Source organism: Drosophila subpulchrella, chromosome 3L (genome assembly GCF_014743375.2).
Source record: "Drosophila subpulchrella strain 33 F10 #4 breed RU33 chromosome 3L, RU_Dsub_v1.1 Primary Assembly, whole genome shotgun sequence".
NCBI classification, from domain to species: Eukaryota; Metazoa; Arthropoda; class Insecta; order Diptera; family Drosophilidae; genus Drosophila; species Drosophila subpulchrella.
The window spans coordinates 1,272,373-1,296,844 of NC_050612.1; the positions used below are offsets into that span (position 1 = coordinate 1,272,373).

The following is a 24,472-nucleotide window of genomic DNA, read 5'->3' on the forward strand; positions in this document are numbered from 1 at the left end:
ATGCGAAGAAATAGACTCCAACCCATGGGGCTTCGCATATAAACTCGTCACAAAACGGCTGCGGGCATTTAGTAGGCCATCACCGACATGCCCAGTCAGCCTAAAAAGGATAGTGGAAACACTATTCCCAGAGCAAGAGAGTATGACGCGAACCTCACTGATCGTGAACACGGCGAGCATAAAGCTCACAAGTGCCGAAGAAGTCCTCCGGGTATTGAAGACAATACTGGACGACAAGGCACCGGGACCAGGTGGAATCCCGAATAAAGTTCTAAAAATTGCCATAAAAGCAAATACTAAAGATAATTATAATGCATGCCTAACAGAAGGTGTGTTCCCTAGTCGCTGGAAAACACAGCGGCTGGTACTCATACCAAAGGGGGAAAAACCCGCGGAGGAGCCTTCTTCGTATAGGCCACTCTGCATGCTGGATACGGTGGGTAAAATTCTCGAAAGAATAATCCACTCCCGGCTAGAAGGTACCCTTGTCGAAACCAACGGCCTCTCAGAGATGCAGTACGGTTTTCGGAAGGGGCTATCCACCATCGACGCCGTCGGTAAAATGTGCGAAATCGCAGACAAAGCCATCGAGGGGAAAAGGTGGTTGTACGGCACTAAGCAGTACTGCATAGCGGCAACGTTAGATGTTAAAAACGCATTTAACTCCGCTAGCTGGCACCACACACTAAATGCACTGAGCAACCTAAATGTACCAGTGTATATACAGAGAGTAATAGCGAGCTACTTCGAAGGCCGCCTGCTCCTGTACGAAACTGATTCCGGGCAATCGACCCACAGGGTCAGCGGAGGAGTCCCCCAAGGATCAGTCCTAGGCCCTTTGTTATGGAATGTCATGTTCGATGGGATCCTTAGGATCACGATGCCCGAAGGGGCACGACTCATTGGTTTCGCGGATGACGTGGCCATAGTAGTTACGGCAAAGAAACTCCCAGATACGGAAAGAATCTGAAACGAAGCGACTCGACTCGATTTGGCAGCGCACAAGACTGAAGCAAAAGAGAATGGAAGTTACATGCAAGACGGCGACTCCGTGCAGAGCTTGTGTGCCCTGCGTGTATACTGTGCGTTCCGCACGGTATCCCATGACGCGGCGCTGGTAATATCGGGAGTCATACCGATTGACTTGCTAGCAGTGTAATCAGGTGATATCCGCGCAGGCAGCACAGGGGTCGCAACTGCTGAATCCCTACGGAAAAGGTGCAGAGAACTTACCATTGCTAAGTGGCAAGAGAGGTGGGTAAATAGTAGCAAAGGACGATGGACGTATAAGCTTATCCCAGAACTGCAAAGAAGGCTGGGACGGAAGCATGGACATGTGGACTTTTACTTAACGCAACTGCTGACAGGACATGGGAGCTTTAAATACTACCTGAATAGGTTTAAGTATGAACGTTATCCGTACTGCCCACTCTGCGAGTCGGATAATGAAGACGCAGAACACGTGTTTTTTGTCTGTCCGAGATTCGAAAATGAACGAAGAGATCTGTGCATAAGGGTTGGGAGGACGCCAGACGCTTGTAACCTGGTGGATATTATGCTTGAATCAGAAGTAAATTGGTCTGCGGTATGCAACATGGCCACAATAGTACTCAAAAAACTGCGCATCGCAGAAAGACTGCGAAATTCCAATAGGATAGAATCCTAGAGAGCCCTAAGGCCCCCCGGCGAAGTAATACCTAACGGCAGTACCGCCTGGGCAGCGGGGAGGGGGTGGAGTTTTTACTGGGTTACAGTCCTAGACTTCGGCAAGCTAGTTCAGCTCCGAGTTGGCTTTCGATGCTTCAAACCACCATTAACAAAAAAAAAAAAAAAAAAAAAAACTCACAAGCTACTTGAGTCTTATATCTACAACAGAGTCTTCGCAGCAAAGTACAACACAACAACATCTGACGACTACATTATCGAGGCTGGAGTCCCGCAAGGAAGCTCACTAGGGCCTATTCTGTTCCTCCTATACACAGCGGATATCCCTACGAACGACCATCTAACAACATCTACGTTCGCTGACGACACTGAAATTGTAGGCGCTTGAGGTGCCCAAGCCGAGCAACATTACAGCTAGCCAATACCCTCCTCGTTCTAGAGAGGTTGTTAACTGACTAGCGTATTAAAATAAATGAACAAAAATGTAAACACATAACGTTTACTCTCAACGGGCAAACATGCCCTCCACTATCATTGAATAGTACGAGGATTCCCCAAGTCAACGATGTAACGTATCTCGGCGTTCACCTTGACAGACGACTAACCTGGAGAAGACACATCGAACGCAGAAAGTACATCTAAAACTATAAGCCAGCAGCTTCCACTGGATTCTTAATGCTCGTTCGCCCTTTCGTCTGGACTACAAGGTTTTGCTCTACAACTCCACTCTCAAGCCCATCTGGACATATGGCTCCCAGCTTTGGGGGAACGCGAGCAGCAGCAACATAGACATTATAAAGCGCGCTCAATCGAGGGGTTCAATCCCGTTAGTGCCCAATTTAATAATAAAAAATTACTAACTGAGTCGCCTATACGCAAAAAAGCCAGCTTAGCGGCAGTTAATACGGTAACGGTATCCTCCCCAAATCCGAACTTGGTAGCTGCAGCAGTTTCTGTCGACACTGGGGTAAGTGAACCAACTGCGCCTAGGGATACAGCTGATTTAGGTGGAGTCACTTGTTTCTCGAAGTCTGGTGGTAAAAAAATCTTCAGTGCCGGCTACGGTGCCGACCGTACCTATAGGTACAGCAGGTACCGTTTCTGGCTCTCAGCTTAGTGTGGTTCAATCTGCTGCTGGGGGATATAAGAAACTGTCAGTTGTTCCACATAGGAAGCAATAATTTGTTTCTAGATTCACCCCAGATACCACATCTGAGGATGTTTTGGAATTTATACGTGAAAAATTCCCATCCGAGAATATTTCAGTTGAACAATTTCGATTTTCATACGCTCGTAGTATATCCTCTTGACAGACGACTAACCTCGAGAAGACACATCGAACACAAGAAAGTACATCTAAAACTAAAAGCCAGCAGCTTCCACTGGATTCTTAACGCTCGTTCGCCCTTGCGTCTGGACTACAAGGTTTTTCTCTACAACTCCACTCTCAAGCCCATCTGGACATATGGATCCCAGCTATAAGGGAACGCCAGCAGCAGCAACATAAACATTATACAGCGCGTTCAACCGAAAATCCTGCGAACTATCACTGGGGCACCATGGTATATTCGCAACCAAAACATCCACAGGGACCTAGGCATTCTTACCTTAAAAGATGAAGTAGACAAGCAAAAAGCGTCCTACAATGAAAAACTCTCTGTGCACCCCAATCGCCTCGCAAGAGGCTTGACCTGGGGTTCCAGCCGATCCCGTCTACAACGCAACGACCTGCCAAGCCAGAAATAACTTTCGGGCCCCCTTTAGCACAATATCAGTCATATGACTGTTAGTTAGATAAATTATTTTAAGATTTGATACACTTATTGTTAGTATCCAAAGGGAGAAGATTCAATAAATAAATAGCAAAGCATTAAAAAACAAGAAAGAACGCTATAGTCGAGTGCCTCGACTATCAGATACCCGTTACTCAGCTAAAGGGACCAAAGGGAAATGGAAATAAGCAAGCAGCAAAGCAAGACTGAAATGCGCCACCTACCGGCGGTAGACAGATTTAAGCGTTATGGGCGTTAGGGTGGGCGTGGCAAATTTTTTTTTGTGGTCAATCGATAGGTATTGACGAGATCGATACAGTTCAGTTAAAATTTTGTTTCTAGCATGAAAATTGTGGGCGCCACAGGCTTGGGCGGTTTGTGGGCGTTAGAGTGGGCGTGGCATATTCGCGTATCAAAATTGCGCTGCGTACAAAGCTACGGAATCTAAATCTGAAATCCTGATTCTATATCTTTGATAGTTTCCGAGATATCCACGTTCATATTTACGATTTTTTGAAGTTTGGGGGCGGTTTGTGGGCGATAAAGTGGGCGTGGCAAACTTTTTTTTGAATCAATCGATAGGTATTGATGAGAACAATACATTTCAGTTAAAATTTTTATTCTAGCATCAAAACTGTAGGAGCCACAGTTTTGGGCGGTTTGTGGGCGTAAAAGTGGGCGTGGCACTCTACTGAAACAAACTTGCGCTGCGTAAGAAGCTCAGGAATCTGCACGCCAAATCTCAATAGCCTAGCTCTCATAGTTTCCAAGATCTCAGCGTTCATCCGGACAGACAGACGGACAGACGGACAGACGGACAGACGGACATGGCTAGATCGACTCGGCTAGTGATCCTGATCAAGAATATATATACTTTATGGGGTCGGAAACGCTTCCTTCTGCCTGTTACATACTTTCCGACGAATCTAGTATACCCTTTTACTCTACGAGTAACGGGTATAAAAAGAATACAAATTTTAACTGAAATGTATTGTTTTCATCAATACCTATCGCCCACCTTAACGTCCACAAACATCAAAAAATCGTAAGTATGAACGCTGATATCTCGGAAACTATCAAAGATAGAAAATTGGGATTTGGATTCCGTAGCCTTGTACGCAGTAAGTTTGTTAAGCAAATACGCCCACAGACCGCCCAAACCTATAACGCCCACAATTTTCATGCTAAAAAAAAAATTTTAACTGAAATGTAATGTTCTTATCAATACCTATCGATTGACAAAAAAAAGTTTGCCACGCCCACTTTAAAGCCCACAAACTTCAAAAATATGTAAATATGAACGCGTATATCTTAGAAACTATCAAAGATAGAGAATTGGGATTTCAGATTTAGATTCCGTAGCCTTGTACGCAGTTTGTTACGCAAATACGCCAAACCCACTCTAACGCTCACAACCCGCCCAAGCCTGTGGCGCCCACAATTTTCATGCTAGATATACAATTTTAACTGAAATGTATTAGTCTCGTCAATACCTATCGATTGATCATAAAAGATTTTGCCACGCTCACTCTAACGCCCATAACGCTAAAATCTGCTTCCGCCCACATAACCATATATTGGGATCGTGGGTAGGTGGCGCATTTCAATGTCGCTTTGCTGCTTTCATATCTCTACTTCACTTTGGTCCCTTTAGCTAAGTAACGGGTATCTGATAGTCGAGGTACTTGACTACAGCGTTCTTCCCTTTTATACCCTTGCAGGGGGTATATTGATTTCAGTCAGAAGCTTGCAACGCAGTGAAGGAGACTATATCATGTCCGATTTTTATAAAATTAAATTCGAAATTCATACCTAATTAAAAAAAGCTATAATTTGTTTCATATTATTTTTCCACCAATTTTCGATCGTTCCTATGGCAGCTATATGATATAGTCGTCCGATTTCGATAAAATTTTATTCGAAATTCAAAACTAATTAAAAAATTTTATTTCCAAGCTTAGGAGGTTATTAGCTAAAAAAAACACCAAAGATATAATTTTTTAAAATTTTTTTTCGGATTATTCCTGTGAGAGCTTTAAGATATAGGTGTCCGATCCGGCTGGTTCCGACTTAAATACTACCTGCCAAAGAAATAAGACTTTTGGAAAAGTTTCAGCCCGATAGCCTTAAAACTGAGAGACTAGTTTGCGTAGAATCGGACGGACAGACGGACATGGCTAGATCGACTCGTCTGGTGATGCTGATCAAGAATATATATACTTTATGGGGTCGGATACGTCTCCTTCACTGCGTTGCAAACTTCTGAATGAAATCATAATACCCTCTGCAAGGGTATAAAAACTTCCATGCCCATGCCGACAAACCGCCCAAAACTGTGGAACTTATTGAAAAGCGATGACGTCAGAGTCATACTATAACATATTGGCATTTCCAGGGGTCACGAACGTACGTTCGTACGCACTTAGTGCAAATAAAGAAAAGACGAAAAGACGAAAAACGTTTTCTGAATTTTTTTTTTGCTCTTCAATAGCATTTTGTTACCTCATTGGTTAGTGTAAATGTGTATTGAGCTATGCGGTCGCGAACGTACGCCAAATGGAAGTTGACTTTGCCTTAATCTAGTAAAATGCAAAAATCTTTGAATTGGGACGGAATATTCTAAAGCAATAACTTTACTTTTAAAATGGATTCATGTAGCTTTCTATCGAGTCTGTTCCCAAAGAAATATCTCCATTTCTTTTTTTTTATTGAATTAAGTAAGAAACTGTCAGTTGTTCCACATAGGAAGCAGTAATTTGTTTCTAGATTCACCCCAGATACCACATCTGAGGATGTTTTGGAATTTATACGTGAATAATTCCCATCCGAGAATATTTCAGTTGAACAATTTCGATTTTCATACGCTCGTAGTATATCCTCTTGACAGACGACTAACCTCGAGAAGACACATCGAACACAAGAAAGTACATCTAAAACTAAAAGCCAGCAGCTTCCACTGGATTCTTAACGCTCGTTCGCCCTTGCGTCTGGACTACAAGGTTTTTCTCTACAACTCCACTCTCAAGCCCATCTGGACATATGGATCCCAGCTATAAGGGAACGCCAGCAGCAGCAACATAAACATTATACAGCGCGTTCAACCGAAAATCCTGCGAACTATCACTGGGGCACCATGGTATATTCGCAACCAAAACATCCACAGGGACCTAGGCATTCTTACCTTAAAAGATGAAGTAGACAAGCAAAAAGCGTCCTACAATGAAAAACTCTCTGTGCACCCCAATCGCCTCGCAAGAGGCTTGACCTGGGGTTCCAGCCGATCCCGTCTACAACGCAACGACCTGCCAAGCCAGAAATAACTTTCGGGCCCCCTTTAGCACAATATCAGTCATATGACTGTTAGTTAGATAAATTATTTTAAGATTTGATACACTTATTGTTAGTATCCAAAGGGAGAAGATTCAATAAATAAATAGCAAAGCATTAAAAAACAAGAAAGAACGCTATAGTCGAGTGCCTCGACTATCAGATACCCGTTACTCAGCTAAAGGGACCAAAGGGAAATGGAAATAAGCAAGCAGCAAAGCAAGACTGAAATGCGCCACCTACCGGCGGTAGACAGATTTAAGCGTTATGGGCGTTAGGGTGGGCGTGGCAAATTTTTTTTTGTGGTCAATCGATAGGTATTGACGAGATCGATACAGTTCAGTTAAAATTTTGTTTCTAGCATGAAAATTGTGGGCGCCACAGGCTTGGGCGGTTTGTGGGCGTTAGAGTGGGCGTGGCATATTCGCGTATCAAAATTGCGCTGCGTACAAAGCTACGGAATCTAAATCTGAAATCCTGATTCTATATCTTTGATAGTTTCCGAGATATCCACGTTCATATTTACGATTTTTTGAAGTTTGGGGGCGGTTTGTGGGCGATAAAGTGGGCGTGGCAAACTTTTTTTTGAATCAATCGATAGGTATTGATGAGAACAATACATTTCAGTTAAAATTTTTATTCTAGCATCAAAACTGTAGGAGCCACAGTTTTGGGCGGTTTGTGGGCGTAAAAGTGGGCGTGGCACTCTACTGAAACAAACTTGCGCTGCGTAAGAAGCTCAGGAATCTGCACGCCAAATCTCAATAGCCTAGCTCTCATAGTTTCCAAGATCTCAGCGTTCATCCGGACAGACAGACGGACAGACGGACAGACGGACAGACGGACATGGCTAGATCGACTCGGCTAGTGATCCTGATCAAGAATATATATACTTTATGGGGTCGGAAACGCTTCCTTCTGCCTGTTACATACTTTCCGACGAATCTAGTATACCCTTTTACTCTACGAGTAACGGGTATAAAAAGAATACAAATTTTAACTGAAATGTATTGTTTTCATCAATACCTATCGCCCACCTTAACGTCCACAAACATCAAAAAATCGTAAGTATGAACGCTGATATCTCGGAAACTATCAAAGATAGAAAATTGGGATTTGGATTCCGTAGCCTTGTACGCAGTAAGTTTGTTAAGCAAATACGCCCACAGACCGCCCAAACCTATAACGCCCACAATTTTCATGCTAAAAAAAAAATTTTAACTGAAATGTAATGTTCTTATCAATACCTATCGATTGACAAAAAAAAGTTTGCCACGCCCACTTTAAAGCCCACAAACTTCAAAAATATGTAAATATGAACGCGTATATCTTAGAAACTATCAAAGATAGAGAATTGGGATTTCAGATTTAGATTCCGTAGCCTTGTACGCAGTTTGTTACGCAAATACGCCAAACCCACTCTAACGCTCACAACCCGCCCAAGCCTGTGGCGCCCACAATTTTCATGCTAGATATACAATTTTAACTGAAATGTATTAGTCTCGTCAATACCTATCGATTGATCATAAAAGATTTTGCCACGCTCACTCTAACGCCCATAACGCTAAAATCTGCTTCCGCCCACATAACCATATATTGGGATCGTGGGTAGGTGGCGCATTTCAATGTCGCTTTGCTGCTTTCATATCTCTACTTCACTTTGGTCCCTTTAGCTAAGTAACGGGTATCTGATAGTCGAGGTACTTGACTACAGCGTTCTTCCCTTTTATACCCTTGCAGGGGGTATATTGATTTCAGTCAGAAGCTTGCAACGCAGTGAAGGAGACTATATCATGTCCGATTTTTATAAAATTAAATTCGAAATTCATACCTAATTAAAAAAAGCTATAATTTGTTTCATATTATTTTTCCACCAATTTTCGATCGTTCCTATGGCAGCTATATGATATAGTCGTCCGATTTCGATAAAATTTTATTCGAAATTCAAAACTAATTAAAAAATTTTATTTCCAAGCTTAGGAGGTTATTAGCTAAAAAAAACACCAAAGATATAATTTTTTAAAATTTTTTTTCGGATTATTCCTGTGAGAGCTTTAAGATATAGGTGTCCGATCCGGCTGGTTCCGACTTAAATACTACCTGCCAAAGAAATAAGACTTTTGGAAAAGTTTCAGCCCGATAGCCTTAAAACTGAGAGACTAGTTTGCGTAGAATCGGACGGACAGACGGACATGGCTAGATCGACTCGTCTGGTGATGCTGATCAAGAATATATATACTTTATGGGGTCGGATACGTCTCCTTCACTGCGTTGCAAACTTCTGAATGAAATCATAATACCCTCTGCAAGGGTATAAAAACTTCCATGCCCATGCCGACAAACCGCCCAAAACTGTGGAACTTATTGAAAAGCGATGACGTCAGAGTCATACTATAACATATTGGCATTTCCAGGGGTCACGAACGTACGTTCGTACGCACTTAGTGCAAATAAAGAAAAGACGAAAAGACGAAAAACGTTTTCTGAATTTTTTTTTTGCTCTTCAATAGCATTTTGTTACCTCATTGGTTAGTGTAAATGTGTATTGAGCTATGCGGTCGCGAACGTACGCCAAATGGAAGTTGACTTTGCCTTAATCTAGTAAAATGCAAAAATCTTTGAATTGGGACGGAATATTCTAAAGCAATAACTTTACTTTTAAAATGGATTCATGTAGCTTTCTATCGAGTCTGTTCCCAAAGAAATATCTCCATTTCTTTTTTTTTATTGAATTAAGTACCGGCTGCGAACGTACGGGTCGCGAACGTACGATTTTTCCATGTTGTTTTATTAACAGTTAATTGAATATTTTTTCGACCTCTTTGAATTTTTATAAATTTTTATAATTTGAATTTAATAAAAGAGAAGCAGACTATTTAAATTGTGCGCAGCGAAACACATTAATTTTGGTTTTAAAAGTGATATTTTTTGAAAATAATAAAGTCAGGTAATTGTTAAATTAAGTTTAAGATGTTGTGCATTGACCTAAGTTTAAAGTTCATCAATTTTTAAGGTGTTTTATGGGTTTTACAAAATATTCTTGAAAATTCTGGTTCCGTTAGCCGAAAGTGGCATGATGAAATGTTTTGGTTAAAGGGGTATACACAACTCTAAAAGGTAAATATATAAATATACAAGTAAAACAAATAATTTAAACATACATGAATTCATAATGTCATACATGAATTCGCGCGTGACAACTGACACGTCTCCGGTGATTCACCAGGTGAACTGAAAGGCACACACAGAAAAATGCATACATATATACACACACACACGCATATCTTGTTCTCAGTGCAGTCCTATGGGCTCTAAATTATGTAAATTAATGTTTGGTATTTGTGATACGCGGTTTAAAAAGTATATAGACATTTGATGTTTCATCCTAAAAATATCTTTGACAGTCATTACTCCATTTATTACTGACTGTAACGTTTGCCTTGTACAGATTCTAACAAAATAAATACTTACATTGCTTGATTCCGGTTTGCGTCTGGTAACGTTGATTTTGTCCTTTCGAGCGCATCCATTATTATATTTAAAACAATCCGAAAGTCCATTCTGAGGTGTGTATAACATCTTAAAATAAAGATGTAAAATAATTATAAAAGAGCACGTTATACAATTAATTAAGCTACATGTTTAATTTCTATACCCGTTACACTCTTAGAGTTACAAGTAAAAGGAAGCGTATCCGATCCTATAAAGTAAATATATTTCTGATCAGGATCACTAGCCGAATCGATCTAGCCAAGTCCGTCTGTCGGAAACTATAAATCCTAGAATGTTGGGACTTTTAGATTCTTGAGCCTCTTGCGTAGCACATGTTTATTTAAACAGGGTGCCACGCCCTCTCTAACGCCCACAAACGCTTAAGACTAGCACCCACATTTTTTTAATATTTTGTAAAAGTTTAAATGAGATTTTGTTTTGATTGTCAATATCCATCTTCATTTTAAAAATTGTTCAAATCGGACCCCTCATTGAAATGTTATGGGCAATAATATAATAATATAATAATAATAATCAATTGTCTCCCTCGCACTCCCCTTAGCTGAGTAACGAATATTTGTTAGTCGATGACATAAACTATAGCGTACTCTCTTGCTTAGAAATATATTTTCTAAAATGCAAGGCTAGCTTACTATGGCTTTTTTCGCACTGAAGATTTTCCATTATTTTAAGTCAGAAAACATCTTTTAGATTTCAAAACTATTTTACTGCTTTTTAGAAAATTGATTTTAAAAATATATTTTCTTAAATACAGTGAAAATTGTCATTCATGTTCATGGGCGATTTTCTAAAAATAAAGGCGATTTTCGTGGTTTTTTTTTGAGTGTAGCGAAAGAGGTTACATTCCTTTTTTCAAAGGCGTCTACATGTATACAGGAAAATATACAAATCTACGTTGAAGGTCAGATCATAAAAAATTGCATTGCAAGAGAACAGCAGTATAAGTGTTCTCCTACGCGAAGGATAAATATAAAATGCAAACCACTTAAATTTTGAGAAAATCTTCTTGGTCGCTTCAAGAACCAAACCCACTGCCGCTTGGTTCGTAGTCGAGAGCTTTAATGTTATCTCTGTGTCAAAGAAAACAAAAATCTTGGAACAGTTTTTTTCTAGCTTCGGACGCATTGCCTGCGTAAGTTACGTATGTATGAGCGTTGGGTGTTCTAAATTTTAGTTGTGTATAAGAAATAATAAAAGAAGTTTTTGTTTTATACATCAATTTAAAATGGAAGTCCTTAGTTTAAACTAAGGTAGGTGTGGTTGGAGATTAGATAATAATCCCCACAATTAGGCCACACTGGGCCCCTTGTGCCAATTTAAACTTGACATTGTTAGAAATTTATATAGAAGTTATCAAAAAATATATTCGGTTACCATGGGTAAAAGTGAATTGAGTTTCCCAAAACCCAAACAAAAACAAGGAAGAACGCTATAGTCGAGTACCTCGACTATCAGATACCCGTTACTCAGCTAAAGGGACCAAAGAGAAATGGAGATATGCAAGCAGCAAAGCGAGATTGAAATGCGCCACCTATCGGCGGTAGTCAGATTTAAGCGTAATGGGCGTTAGAGTGGGCGTGGCAAAGTTTTTGGGTCAATCGATAGGTATTGACGAGACCAATACAGTTCAGTTAAAATTTTGTATCTAGCATGAAAATTGTGGGCGCCATAGGCTTGGGCGGTTTGTGGGCGTTAGAGTGGGCGTGGCATATTCGCGTAACAAACTTGCGCTGCGCACAAGGCTACGGAATCTAAATCTGAGATCCCAATTCTCTATCCTTGATAGTGAGATATCCACGTTCATATTTACGATTTTTTGAAGAAGGAAATGGAAATAAGCAAGCAGCAAAGCGAGATTGAAATGCGCCACCTACCGGCGGTAGACAGATTTAAGCGTTATGGGCGTTAGGGTGTGCGTGGCTCCCTGATGAAACAAACTTGCGCTGCGCAAGAAGCTTAAGAATTTACATGCCAAATCTGAACATTCTAGCTTTTAGAGTTTCCGAGATCTGAGCGTTCATTAACACACCCAAAAAAAGATCGTAATCAATATGCCATTATTTAGGTGTCAATGTGATACTATTGAGTGTCAAAAAATCTCTGATACGAAGAACATCTAATTGACACTATTTTGGTGTCATTATGATATTTTCGAAAATATCAATTTGACACTTTTTGGTGACAAAAAGACACTACGCATTGGCATTTTTTAGTAAGAATATGTGGTCACATTGACAATATTTCGCAGTAATTTGATACTCATTCCGGGTATAAAATGCCATTTTTAGGGTCAACTTGATACGATTTTAGTATCAATATGACACGAATAAATGGTTGATTTTACACCCAAAAGAGACCAATAATTTCTTTTGCATTTTTTTAAATAAAAATTGGTTTTTTTTTATTAAAGTTATATGTGTATTTTATAATATTTTTCATTTTATAAATTTGCTGCCGTCGACCTGGTGTACGTGGATAGGCGGGCCATCTGCATAGAAACGTTGTCCTCCATAGTGAACTTAAATGACAAAAAACAAGAAAGGAAGTTAACTTCGGCAAGCCGAAGTTTGTATACCCTTGCAGTTGTAATTATTAAATGTAATTCGAAATTCTCAAAAATAAAAATAATGATAATCCCAATAGTATAAGATAATGTCAAAAAGCACCGAAGCTATAATTTGTTTCATAATATTTTACCACCAATTTTCCGATCGTTCCCATGGCAGCTATATGATATAGTCGTCCGATTTTGATCAAATTAAATTCAAAATTCAAAACTAATTAAAAATGTTATTTCCAAGCGTAGGAGGGTATATGTTAAAAAACACCGAAGCTATAATTTGTTTCATATTATTTTCCCACCAATTTTCCCATCGTTCCTATGGCAGCTATATGATATAGTCGTCCGATTTTGATAAAATTAAATTCGAAATTCAGAACTAATTATAAAATGTTATCTCCAAGCGTAGGAGGTTATATGTTAAAAAACACCGAAGCTATAATTTGTTTCATATTATTTTCCCACCAATTTTCTTATCGTTCCTATGGCAGCTATATGATATAGTCGTCCGATTTTGATAAAATTAATTTCAAAAATCACCAAAGATATAATTTTTTAACATTTTTATACCCGTTACTCGTAGAGTAAAAGATTCGTCGGAAAGTATGTAACAGGCAGAAGGAAGCGTTTCCGACCCCATAAAGTATATATATTCTTGATTAGGATCACTAGCCGAGTCGATCTAGCCATGTCCGTCTGTCTGTCTGTCCGGATGAACGCTGAGATCTTGGTAACTATAAGAGCTAGGCTATTGAGATTTGGCGTGCAGATTCCTGAGCTTCTTACGCAGCGCAAGTTTGTTTCAGTAGAGTGCCACGCCCACTCTAACGCCCACAAACCGCCCAAAACTGTGGCTCCTACAGTTTTGATGCTGGAATAAAAATTTTAACTGAAATGTATTGTTCTTATCAATACCTATCACCACCATACCTATACCAGAAACTTCAAAAAATCGTAAGTATGAACGTGGATAGATTTAGATTCCATAGCCTTGTGTGCAGCGCAAGTTTGTTACGTAAATATGCCACGCCCACAAACCGCCCAAGCATGTGGCGCCCACAATTTTCATGCTAGATGCAAAATTTTAACTGAACTGTACTGGTCTCGTCAATACCTATCGATTGACCCAAAAAAAATTTGCCACGCCCACTCTAACGCCCATAAGGCTTAAATCTGTCTACCGCCGATAGGTGGCGCATTTCAATCTCGCTTTGCTGCTTGCATATCTCCATATTCCTTTGGTCCCTTTAGCTGAGTAACGGGTATCTGATAGTCAAGGTACTCGACTATAGCGTTCTTCCTTGTTTTTTTTCGATTGTTCCTATGGGTGCTATAAGATATAGTTGTCCGATCCGGCTGGTTCAGACTTATATACTACCTGCAAAAGTTATACGACTTTTGGGAAAGTTTCAGCCCGATAGCCTTAAAACTGAGAGACTAGTTTGCGTAGAAACGGACGGACGGACGGACATGGCTAGATCGACTCGTCTAGTCATGCTGATCAAGAATATATATACTTTATGGGGTCGGAAACGTCTCCTTCACTGCGTTGCAAACTTCTGACTGAAATCAATATACCCTCTGCAATGGTATAAAAATATTGCATTCAAAAATTGCAAGCGATGTCACCGTCAGTGCTTACATCCTTACTTACATATATATGTGCAGTGTGTATCTATGAATTCGAAGATCGCTGCAACGAATAAATACACATTCCTGCGTAAATATGTATGTATGTATGTAACCGCAAACTACTAATTGCACACTCACATTCATAATATGTATTTAGTATATATATTATATTATTGGGAATGTACTTAGCTGATTCAATAAACACTAGCACCTTGCACTGAAATATTTGCCGTCATTTACACAATGTCTAGCTCATAATGATTTATCGATAACTACGCTTGCTTGCACGATAGGCGCAGTTCGAGTTTCGAAAATAGAAATACAATTATTGGTATCGACGAAACTCTGGATTTGGTCAAAATGACACTAATTAGGATCAAAAAAAATTTTTCATGCAATGTAGTATACTTTTGACACTCATTTAGGATCAAATTGATCCCAAAGCTTTCATCCTAGATATAGTGTCATTTTCACCCACACTTATCAAATTGACACTCGAAGATTTTTTTTGGGTGCATTTAAAGATTATTTGTTTTAAGGATTTCATAGAAAATGATATTTATCAGACTAAAATACGGGAATCTTACTGTTTCAGGTAGAGGCTTTAAATTTATATTTGAGAAAATAGTTTAAATAGTTCACTTTAAGATTAAATTTTTATAAACAAAAATTGAATAGCCTACAACAGTGTAAACGTTAATGTGAAACTAGGTGAACCTCTCTTTATATCTGTATTCAAATATGAGAATTTCATTTTGCCTTGCCATTGGTCATTCGCTTATGAAACTTTATAAAAGCTTAAACTTTTAGCTAAAAAAGAAACCCTAAGAAAAGTTGTATCTCTTTAAAAAGTCTGTCATGAGGGAAACTTTTAAAAGTAAATATAATGCACCCCAAACACTCCAAACTTTTTGTAACTATTAAAATTTGTTACATTAAAAATGGAAATACAAATCTGGCTTATAATTTCTTCTTTTCATAATCTAAATTTTAGTTTGAAAAAATGTGGTATAATTTAAAAATTTTATTTTGCACTTTAAATCTATTTTAGATCTGTGGTCCAACGGATCATAGTTCTCAAAGTTCTCGATTTCAGTATTTTCGATCTCAAAAGTGAGATCGGTTTCAAAATCGAATCGATCTCGATTTCGAAATGAATCGTTCTCTCACAGAATAAAATAACAGAAATTTTAAAAATGTGATTTTTCTTACGTTGTAGGTATGGAAGGGCTTTTATCAAATCGATCTCGCGGACGAGATCTTTCTATTTCACATCAACTTAACCGCACACTGCGCAAAAACGCAGCTCACTTCGATAACTTCCCGATAATATCAAGAGAGGAGTTCGGTATCTCTCTCTTCTCACTCTCACTCTTTCTACGTCTTCACCTCACATCCCTCTTGGACAACCTCAAAATCAAGATTGCTTTTGACTCGGAATACAAAAATCGACATCGCTGTCGTCTCGATATCAAGAAGACAAAGTGAGAAAATAAAATTCTTAAACTGAGAAGAACCGATCTCGGGTTATTTCGTTTTCCAATTTTCTGGGTGTAGATCCCTTATAGAATGTCAAAATTTGGCTGCACTAGCTCTTAATGTTAAGGCTGTATGCCGCTGGTATCCTTAATTTTTTTCTTTTTATACCCTTGCAGAGGGTATAATGATTTCAGTCAGAAGTTTGCAACGCAGTGAAGGAGACGTTTCCGACCACATAAAGTATTTATATTCTTGATCAGCATCACTGACGAGTCGATCTAGCCATGTCCGTCCGTTTCTACGCAAACTAGTCTTTCAGTTTTAAAGCTATTGGGCTGAAACTTTCCCAAAAGTCGTATATCTTTTGCAGGCAGTATCGGTAGTATCGTCGGACAACTATATCTTATAGCTCCCATAGGAATAATCGGAAAAAAAATTTTTTTTAAATATATCTTCGGGGTTTTTTTTTTTTAACATATAACCTCCTACGATAATAACATTGAAAATAACCTTTTTTAATTAGTTCTAAATTTCGAATTTAATTTGATCAAAATCGGACGACTATATCATATAGCTGCCATAGGAACGATCGGAAAATTGGTGGGAAAATAATATAAAACAAATTATAGCTTCGGTGTTTTTTGACATATTATCTTATACTATTGGGAATATCATTTTTTGTATTTTTAAATTTAATAATTATAACTGCAAGGGTATACGAACTTCGGCAAGCCGAGGTTAACTACCTTTCTTGTTTTCATATATCTTAAGATTTGATACATTTGCTTTTTATAACATTTTTAGGGATATACAGAATATTCGTATGTGTTATTATTATCTAAAAGTGGCAGTTACTTACATTTCGATACGAATTTCCAGTCGATCTAGCCATGTCCGTCTGTCCGTCCGTTTCTACGCAAACTAGTCTCTCAGTTTTAAAGCTATTGGGCTCAAACATTTCCAAAAGTCTTATATCTTTTGCAGGTAGTGTATAAGTCGGAACCAGCCGGATCGGACAACTATATCTTATAGCTCCCATAGGAATAATCGGAAAAAAATTAAAAAAAAAATATCTTCGGGGTTTTTTTTTAACATATTACCTCCTACGATAATAACATTGAAAATAACATTTTTTAATTAGTTCTGAATTTCGAATTGTATTTGATCAAAATCGGACGACTATATCACATAGCTGCCATAGGAACGATCGGAAAATTGGTGGGAAAATAATATAAAACAAATTATAGCTTCGGCGTTTTTTGACATATTATCTTATACTATTTTTTGTATTTTTAAATTTAATAATTATAACTGCAAGGGTATACGAACTTCGGCATGCCGAAGTTCACTACCTTTCTTGTTTTCATATATCTTAAGATTTGATACATTTGCTTTTTATAACATTTTTAGGGATATACAGACTATTTTAATGTGTTATTATTATCTAAAAGTGGAAGTTACTTACATTTCGATAAGAATTTCCAAAAGTTCCAATAATTTAATGTGCATTTTGGGTAACAAGGTTTCAAAATATACATGATCAATTCGAAAGTTATTTGTTTGTTTGGAGTTTACTTTCAGTCCGTTGTGTATAAAAGCCAAGATTTGATGTGAACATATGTACTTTTTAAATACAAATTGTTCGCTAAAAATAGTTATATTTTACTGAGAGAAAATAAAGTAAAGAAAAAATTAAACTGCACAGGCTTCGAGGTAGCCGCTGCAACTTTTAAAACGAGCCCTAAAATGTTTTTCTTACCTTAAAGCAATTTTTAAATATTCAATAAGATTAAAAACTCGTTGAAAAGACTGCGATACCCTTTCAGAAGGAAATTGTCCCACTTTAAAGGGAAAAATCGCAAAGATATTTGCTTGAGAAGGGAAATCTTTCCGTTCTTCAGTAATCACTAATTTTCTGTTAATGATATATTGAAGATTACTAAGTAATGATAGCTGGAAATCTTTCCATACTGTTTTATCACTAAAACTTTCATTGCTAGAATTACCGGGTACATTCTGTACCAAAAGCCAACATTTACCAGTTTGATGAACAACATCAACATTATGGTGGTCTATCAAAGATAATAATACTTTTTCAATCAACGATTTTTTACATTTTATTCCTTTTGGGTAATATTTTAGACATCCCTTTATTGTTTGTAAAGCAGCAAGCGTTCGGCGATCGTTTCCATATATTTCGTCCAATGATAAACATTCAAGAACTTTATTTAAATAAGTAGATGCAAAAACTTTTGATAAATTTCCGTCGGTCTGGATTCTTTCTATTACAAGAGCTGTAAAGTAAACAATTAAATGTTATCATACATTAAAAATGTGTCTGTATTTATTATCAATTCTATAGTATATATCTAGTACGTAAGCGGCCTTGCGTTATCATTATTAATGTAATTGATATATGATATAAAAGCAGTAAACAAACCAGAATATATAAATATTTGGCAAAAAGGGAAACGGATGAATACAATTTAATACCCGTTACTCATAGAGTAAAAGGGTATACAAGATTCGTCGGAAAGTATGTAACAGGTAGAAGGAAGCGTTTCCGACACTATGAAGTATATATATTTTTAATCACGACCACTAGCCAATCTAGCCATGTCTGTCTGTTTATCTGTCCGTCCGTATATAAAGGGGAGTGTGGGGTAAGGTGACGAACTCGTCAATTCTCACATGTCGTCACGTCAAAAATCCCAAATTATTTTAGTCGTCTTTCATATCGTGCCGACAACGTATTTACAATAATATTATAAAGAATTCGAGTAATTTCTTCGTGAGATACTTTTTACTAAAAAGGTTGAGCTAAAATTAAGAAACCTATTAAATTTATAAGGGTTTCACCAACACAAAGTACCAATAAATTTGCTAAAGATCTTATTAATACTTGTATATACAGTGGTCGGCATATGTATTTTGACAAAACAAAAGTTAAATATACTCATAATTTGAACTTACATCTTGTTAACTTTGGCATCAATGGAAAGGTAATTTAAATGCCGTTTGAATATTACAATACATTTCTTAACCCATTCAGTACTTACTGAAAAGGACGAATTTGTGTCAAAATCTACTTTTTGAATTTTTTCCTTGACTTGAAAACTTAAATTTTTTGATGCTAAAAGTTTCTTTAAACAAAAATAATAGTAACTGCAAAGAGAATTTTTCAAAAATCATTTTGCTTATATTTTTTATGATTATTTGAAGGTGACAATGTCGGAAAAAATTTGTGTGAAAAAAGAAAAATATGGCTCAAATTCATGTTTTTAAACATTTTCAAAAAATCATAAAAAATATAAGCAAAATGATTTTTGAAAAATTCGTTTTGCAGTTACTAATATTTTTGTTTGAAGAAACTTTTTGCATCAAAAAATTTATGTTTTCAAGTCGAGGAAAAAAGTTAAAAAAAAAATTTTAAAGTTGATTTACACAAATTCGTCCTTTTCAATAAGGACTGAATGGGCTAAGAAATGTATTGTATCATTCAAACGGTATTTAAATTACCTTTCCATTGATGCCAAAAGTTTACAAGAAGTAAATTCAATTTATGAGTATATTTAACTTTTGTTTTGTCAGAATACATATGCCGACCACTGTATATACAAGTATTAACAAGATCTTTAGCAAATTTATTGGTAGTTTGTGTTTTTTTCTTTTGCGCCTTATAAAAGTGACATTATCATATTTCCAACAGTACCTTGTATCGTGACAAAAAAATTTGTAGGGTATAAAGATTTAATTTTTTTGGGTATTCGGTTACATTATATCGATATTTGTCTCTTTTCTACAGTCGATAACTAAAAATCATTTATTTTGTGAGCCAGAACTGAAGTAGAAATTTTTGAAAGTTAAATTTATATTCCATTATTTTACAATTTCAACATTTCTTGAGGATAAAACAAATAATTTTCACATCTGTATACAGTTTTAGTGCATATTTATCAGTTTGTCACCTTACCCTACAACTTTTAAAACTGAAAAAAATTGGTTTACGCCTAGAGCTGTATTATTTAACTGCGCTGGAATTTTACCACCGAACGTTTACAGAAATATACTCAATAGATGTCAGCAACTTCCGGAAAAATATTTTTTTTTTTTTTGAAAAATGTCATTTGAGAAACGAATCGTTCGTCACCATACCCTACACTCCCTTATATATAAAAGCCAGAAAGTTGGGACTTGGCATGCATATTCCAGAGGTTCTGAGACAGCGCAAGTTTATTTCAGCACGTTGCCACGCCCACTCTAACGCCCACACACACATAATGGTAAGTCCTGTGTATCGCTCACACTTTGCAAAAGTCTTAAGTCAATTTTGTTTTGATTATTAATATCTACATTAACGCCAAAAATTGTTCAAATCGGACCATCCATTAAAAAGATATATATATATATAAATATTATATTATATATATATATAAATATTATATTATATATATATATACATATTATATTATATTATATATATATAAATATTATATTATATATATATAAATATTGGAATCGGCGCTAGGTGGCCTAGGCACGGGATGTGCAATATTTAAAACAGTCTCTTTGCTGCTTGCTTACCTCCATTTCCCTCGCACTTCCCTTAGCTGAGTAACGGGTATCTGATAGTCGAAGCAGTGACTATAGCGCATTCTCTAGTTAAAGTTTAAGATGGACAGTAAGCAGATGCTCACAGACGTTCCAGACCCAGCAGCGCCTCAACCTTATCTCACTCTCATGCAGGCCTGTTCGAATGATTTTTAAAGAAGGTGTTAGTTCACCTTGTTAACTGCAATCGATGGTCCAATTTTACCCTGCTTTATAGTTACTTAAGTATTTTACGTCGACGTATTACGTAAAAGTATCTATTATTCTATCTGTCAATTTGGCAAGAGTTCTTTGTGTGCATGTTAAAAATGTTGGTGATGAAGTCGTTTATAAACACTTATGCAGTCGGAAATTTCCATATTCCATCTCAGGGCCGATCACTCGAACAGCACGCGGATCAGATTTGAATTTTTAAAGTCACGAAGCATGCCTGTGGCTACATGCCTATGTTGCATAGAGCACACGCTAATACTTCATTGTGTCGCTATCCGTAACAGATAAGACGAGGTAACCCAACAACAATTTCATTGAGTTTTTTGGGATTGTTTAAGTTACGGATTTGGAGACAAGGTACCAATAGACGGAACATTAAATCAAGGAGGATACCTCTTTATCTTAAATAACCATGCATTTACATTAGCAAACAGAATGTTTCCTACATATGACTTGATCATACAGCAGGACAATGCTCCTTGGCCCTAGGGACGAGTACCAACCGAGTCCCTGAAAGGCCTAATTCAGGCTGTACTTCCGTGGCCCCCGCAAAGCCCCGATCTCAACATCATTGAAAATGTATGGACTTTCATTAAAATTCAGAGAACGGTTGACAGGGATCGCCGGCGGAACGAGACTATAGCCGAAACTCAGGAAATTGGCCCAAACTGTTGCTTGAGCTTGCGCACAACTTAGTCCTTTCCATACCAGCAAGGCTTTAAGCTGTTATTGATGCCAAAGGTGGAATAACTCGTGCCTTAATTATATAAATATAAAATATTTTGTTTAAGTTCAATATAAAAATAAAAAATAATTTATTAAAGATTTGTGGAAATACTTTTGACGCAAAGAAAACGTGTGTAAATACTTTTAACAATTAATAAGCAGAGACTTTGTAAAAGCAGTCTTTTTTGCATTTTCCTTCTCCCAACTCGCTGCACAACCTGCTGTTTCGGACGCATGCACAAAAAACCACCTTGTGGAAATACTTTTGACCACCTCTGTAGATATCCATAAGGCAATTCAGCTTTTTATACCCTTGCAGAGGGTATATTGATTTCAGTCAGAAGTTTGCAACGCAGTGAAGGAGACGTTTCCGACCCCATAAAGTATATATATTCTTGATCAGCATGACTAGACGAGTCGATCTAGCCATGTCCGTCTGTCCGTCTGTCCGTCCGTTTCTACGCAAACTAGTCTCTCAGTTTTAAAGCTATCGGACTGAAACTTTCCCAAAAGTCTTATATCTGTTGCAGGTAGTATATAAGTCGGAACCAGCCGGATCGGACAACTATATCTTATAGCTCCCATAGGAATAATCGGACAAAAAAATGAAAAAAAATTATATCTTTGGTGTTTTTTAGCATATAAACTCCTAAGCTTGGAAATAACAATTTTTAAATAATTTTGAGTTTTGAATTAAATTTTATCGAAATCGGACGACTATATCATATAGCTGCCATAGGAACAATCGGAAAATTTGTGGAAAAATAATATGAAAAAAATTATAGCTTCGGTGTTTTTCAACATATAACCTCCAACGCTTGGAAATAACATTTTTTAATTAGTTCTGAATTTCGAATTTAATTTTATCAAAATCGGACGACTATGTCATATAGCTGCCATAGGAACGATCGGAAAATTGGTAGGAAAATAATATGAAACAAATTATAGCTTCAGTGTTTTGTAACATATAACCTCCTACGCTTGGAAATAACATTTCTTAATTAGTTCTGAATTTCGAATTTAATTTTATCAAAATCGGACGACTATATCATATAGCTGCCATAGGAACGATCGGAAAATTGGTAGGAAAATAATATGAAACAAATTATAGCTTCGGTGTTTTTTGACATATTATCTTATACTATTGGGAATATCATTTTTTGTGTTTTTAAATTTAATAATTATAGCTGCAAGGGTATATAAGCTTCGGCTTGCCGAAGCTAACTTCCTTTCTTGTTCTTACTAACACAGCACATAGCGCAACCTATCTTCTTCTATAGCGCCACTTGGCCTACAACTAGCCTACAGAGCCACTTGGCCTACAACTAGCCTACAAAGCCCCTATCGGCTTGGTGGCGTATTAAAGAAAATTGCTAATTTGCTGCATGTCGTGTGCAATCTCGATTGAATTTCAAAATATTGATTATTATTTGGTTATAACTTTTTAATGACTGTTCCGATTTCAATAATCTTTGGAATCTAGCTATTTTGGCATGCGGGCGCTAGACGTTAGTCATTTGTGGGCGTTTGTAGTTAGAGTGCGCGCGGCACCCTGCTGAAACAAACTTGCGCTGCGCAGGAAGCCCAAGAATCTGCATGCCATGTCCCAACACTCTAGCTCTTATAGTTTCCGAGATCTCAGCGTTCATACGGACAGACGGACATGGCTAGATCGACTCGGCTAGTGATCCTGATCAAGAATATGGGATCGGAAACGCTTTATTCTACCAGTTACATACTCCCGACGAATCTAGTACACCTTTTTAATCAACGGGTAAAAATACAAAAGCCGTTTGGTTTCGGTTTCTGTTAAAACAGATACGCTAGTAAATTTCTATAATTAAGTTTTACATTTTGAAAAATTGCAAAGATCTGTATATACATTGCTCACATAAGAACGACTGCCTTTCTCTCAGTGTTCATTTGAAGCAAAAAAACGGCGTTGGTACATGTGTGCGTATGTTATGTTTTATTTGTTTTGGTAAAAGTACTGCAGTAAGTCAAATTTGAGGAAGTGAATTGTTTCCCGATTACTTTCTTTCCTTTTTCCTTCCTTTTTGTAAGAGACTGGAAAAAGAGACACACATTTTTTTGCAAGTTAGCTACCAACATTCTATGTGCATTGCATTCCATCTCGCACCTAACTTGCCAATCGGAAAAAAACATTGATCGGCATACAACGGAATGTCCGGAACCTGTTTGGTGTGGATTTTCGATGCAGATTTCCTATCTTCCTAGGTGCGTTGTCCGTGTAAGATTCTTTTGTTGTGTTTTTGTATATATAGGGGTCTAGTCGCTTAACTGCGAAACTTGGACCGAATGGAAACATTTATTTTATGTAGTCGTGTTTTTTTTTGTAACAATCAATTAAAACATGTGTAGCATATAACGATCTATACTATGGAAGAGGGGAGTATAACATACTAAATTTTTAATGAAAAAAGTTTCTTCAAACAAAAATAATAGTAACTGCAAAAAGAATTTTTCAAAAATCATTTTGCTTATATTTTTTATGATTTTTTTGAAGGTGACAATGTCGGAAAAAATTTGTATGAAAAAGAGAAAAATATGGCTCAAATGCATGTTTTTAAGCATTTTCAAAAAATCATAAAAAATATAAGCAAAATGATTTTTGAAAAATTCTTTTTGCAGTTACTATTATTTTTGTTTGAAGAAACTTTTTGCATCAAAAAATTTAAGTTTTCAAGTCGAGGAAAAAAGTTCAAACCTTACCTTACCTTTCCATTGATGCCAAAGTTAACAAGAAGTAAGTTCAAATTATGAGTATATTTAACTTTTGTTTTGTGAAAATACTTTTGACCACCCCTGTATATGCAGAGTAGGCGATGTCCTCGGCTTTCCATTTGTCTGGTCGGCTTTGGGTGGGATAATAAATTTGGGGAACCGCCACGTAAAAATTGCTTAACTGCTACCCTACAGAAGTTTGATTTCGCGTACTTTGATTTTTGTGGAA

At 37.2% G+C, this 24,472-nt stretch overlaps 1 protein-coding gene across 1 annotated transcript in view; it reads right to left on the reverse strand.

Annotated features, from left to right (window-relative positions):
* LOC119553231 overlaps positions 1-24,472 on the reverse strand; it is a 64,691-nt gene that overhangs the window by 25,375 nt on the left and 14,844 nt on the right. Inside the window, exons 2-4 of the mRNA XM_037863500.1 lie at positions 17,708-18,242; positions 17,414-17,593; positions 10,236-10,343 (exon numbers count right to left, since the gene is read on the reverse strand). Coding sequence (XP_037719428.1) covers positions 10,236-10,343; positions 17,414-17,457 — 152 coding nt within the window. The 5' untranslated portion in view covers positions 17,458-17,593; positions 17,708-18,242. The remainder of the gene's footprint in view (positions 1-10,235; positions 10,344-17,413; positions 17,594-17,707; positions 18,243-24,472) is intronic.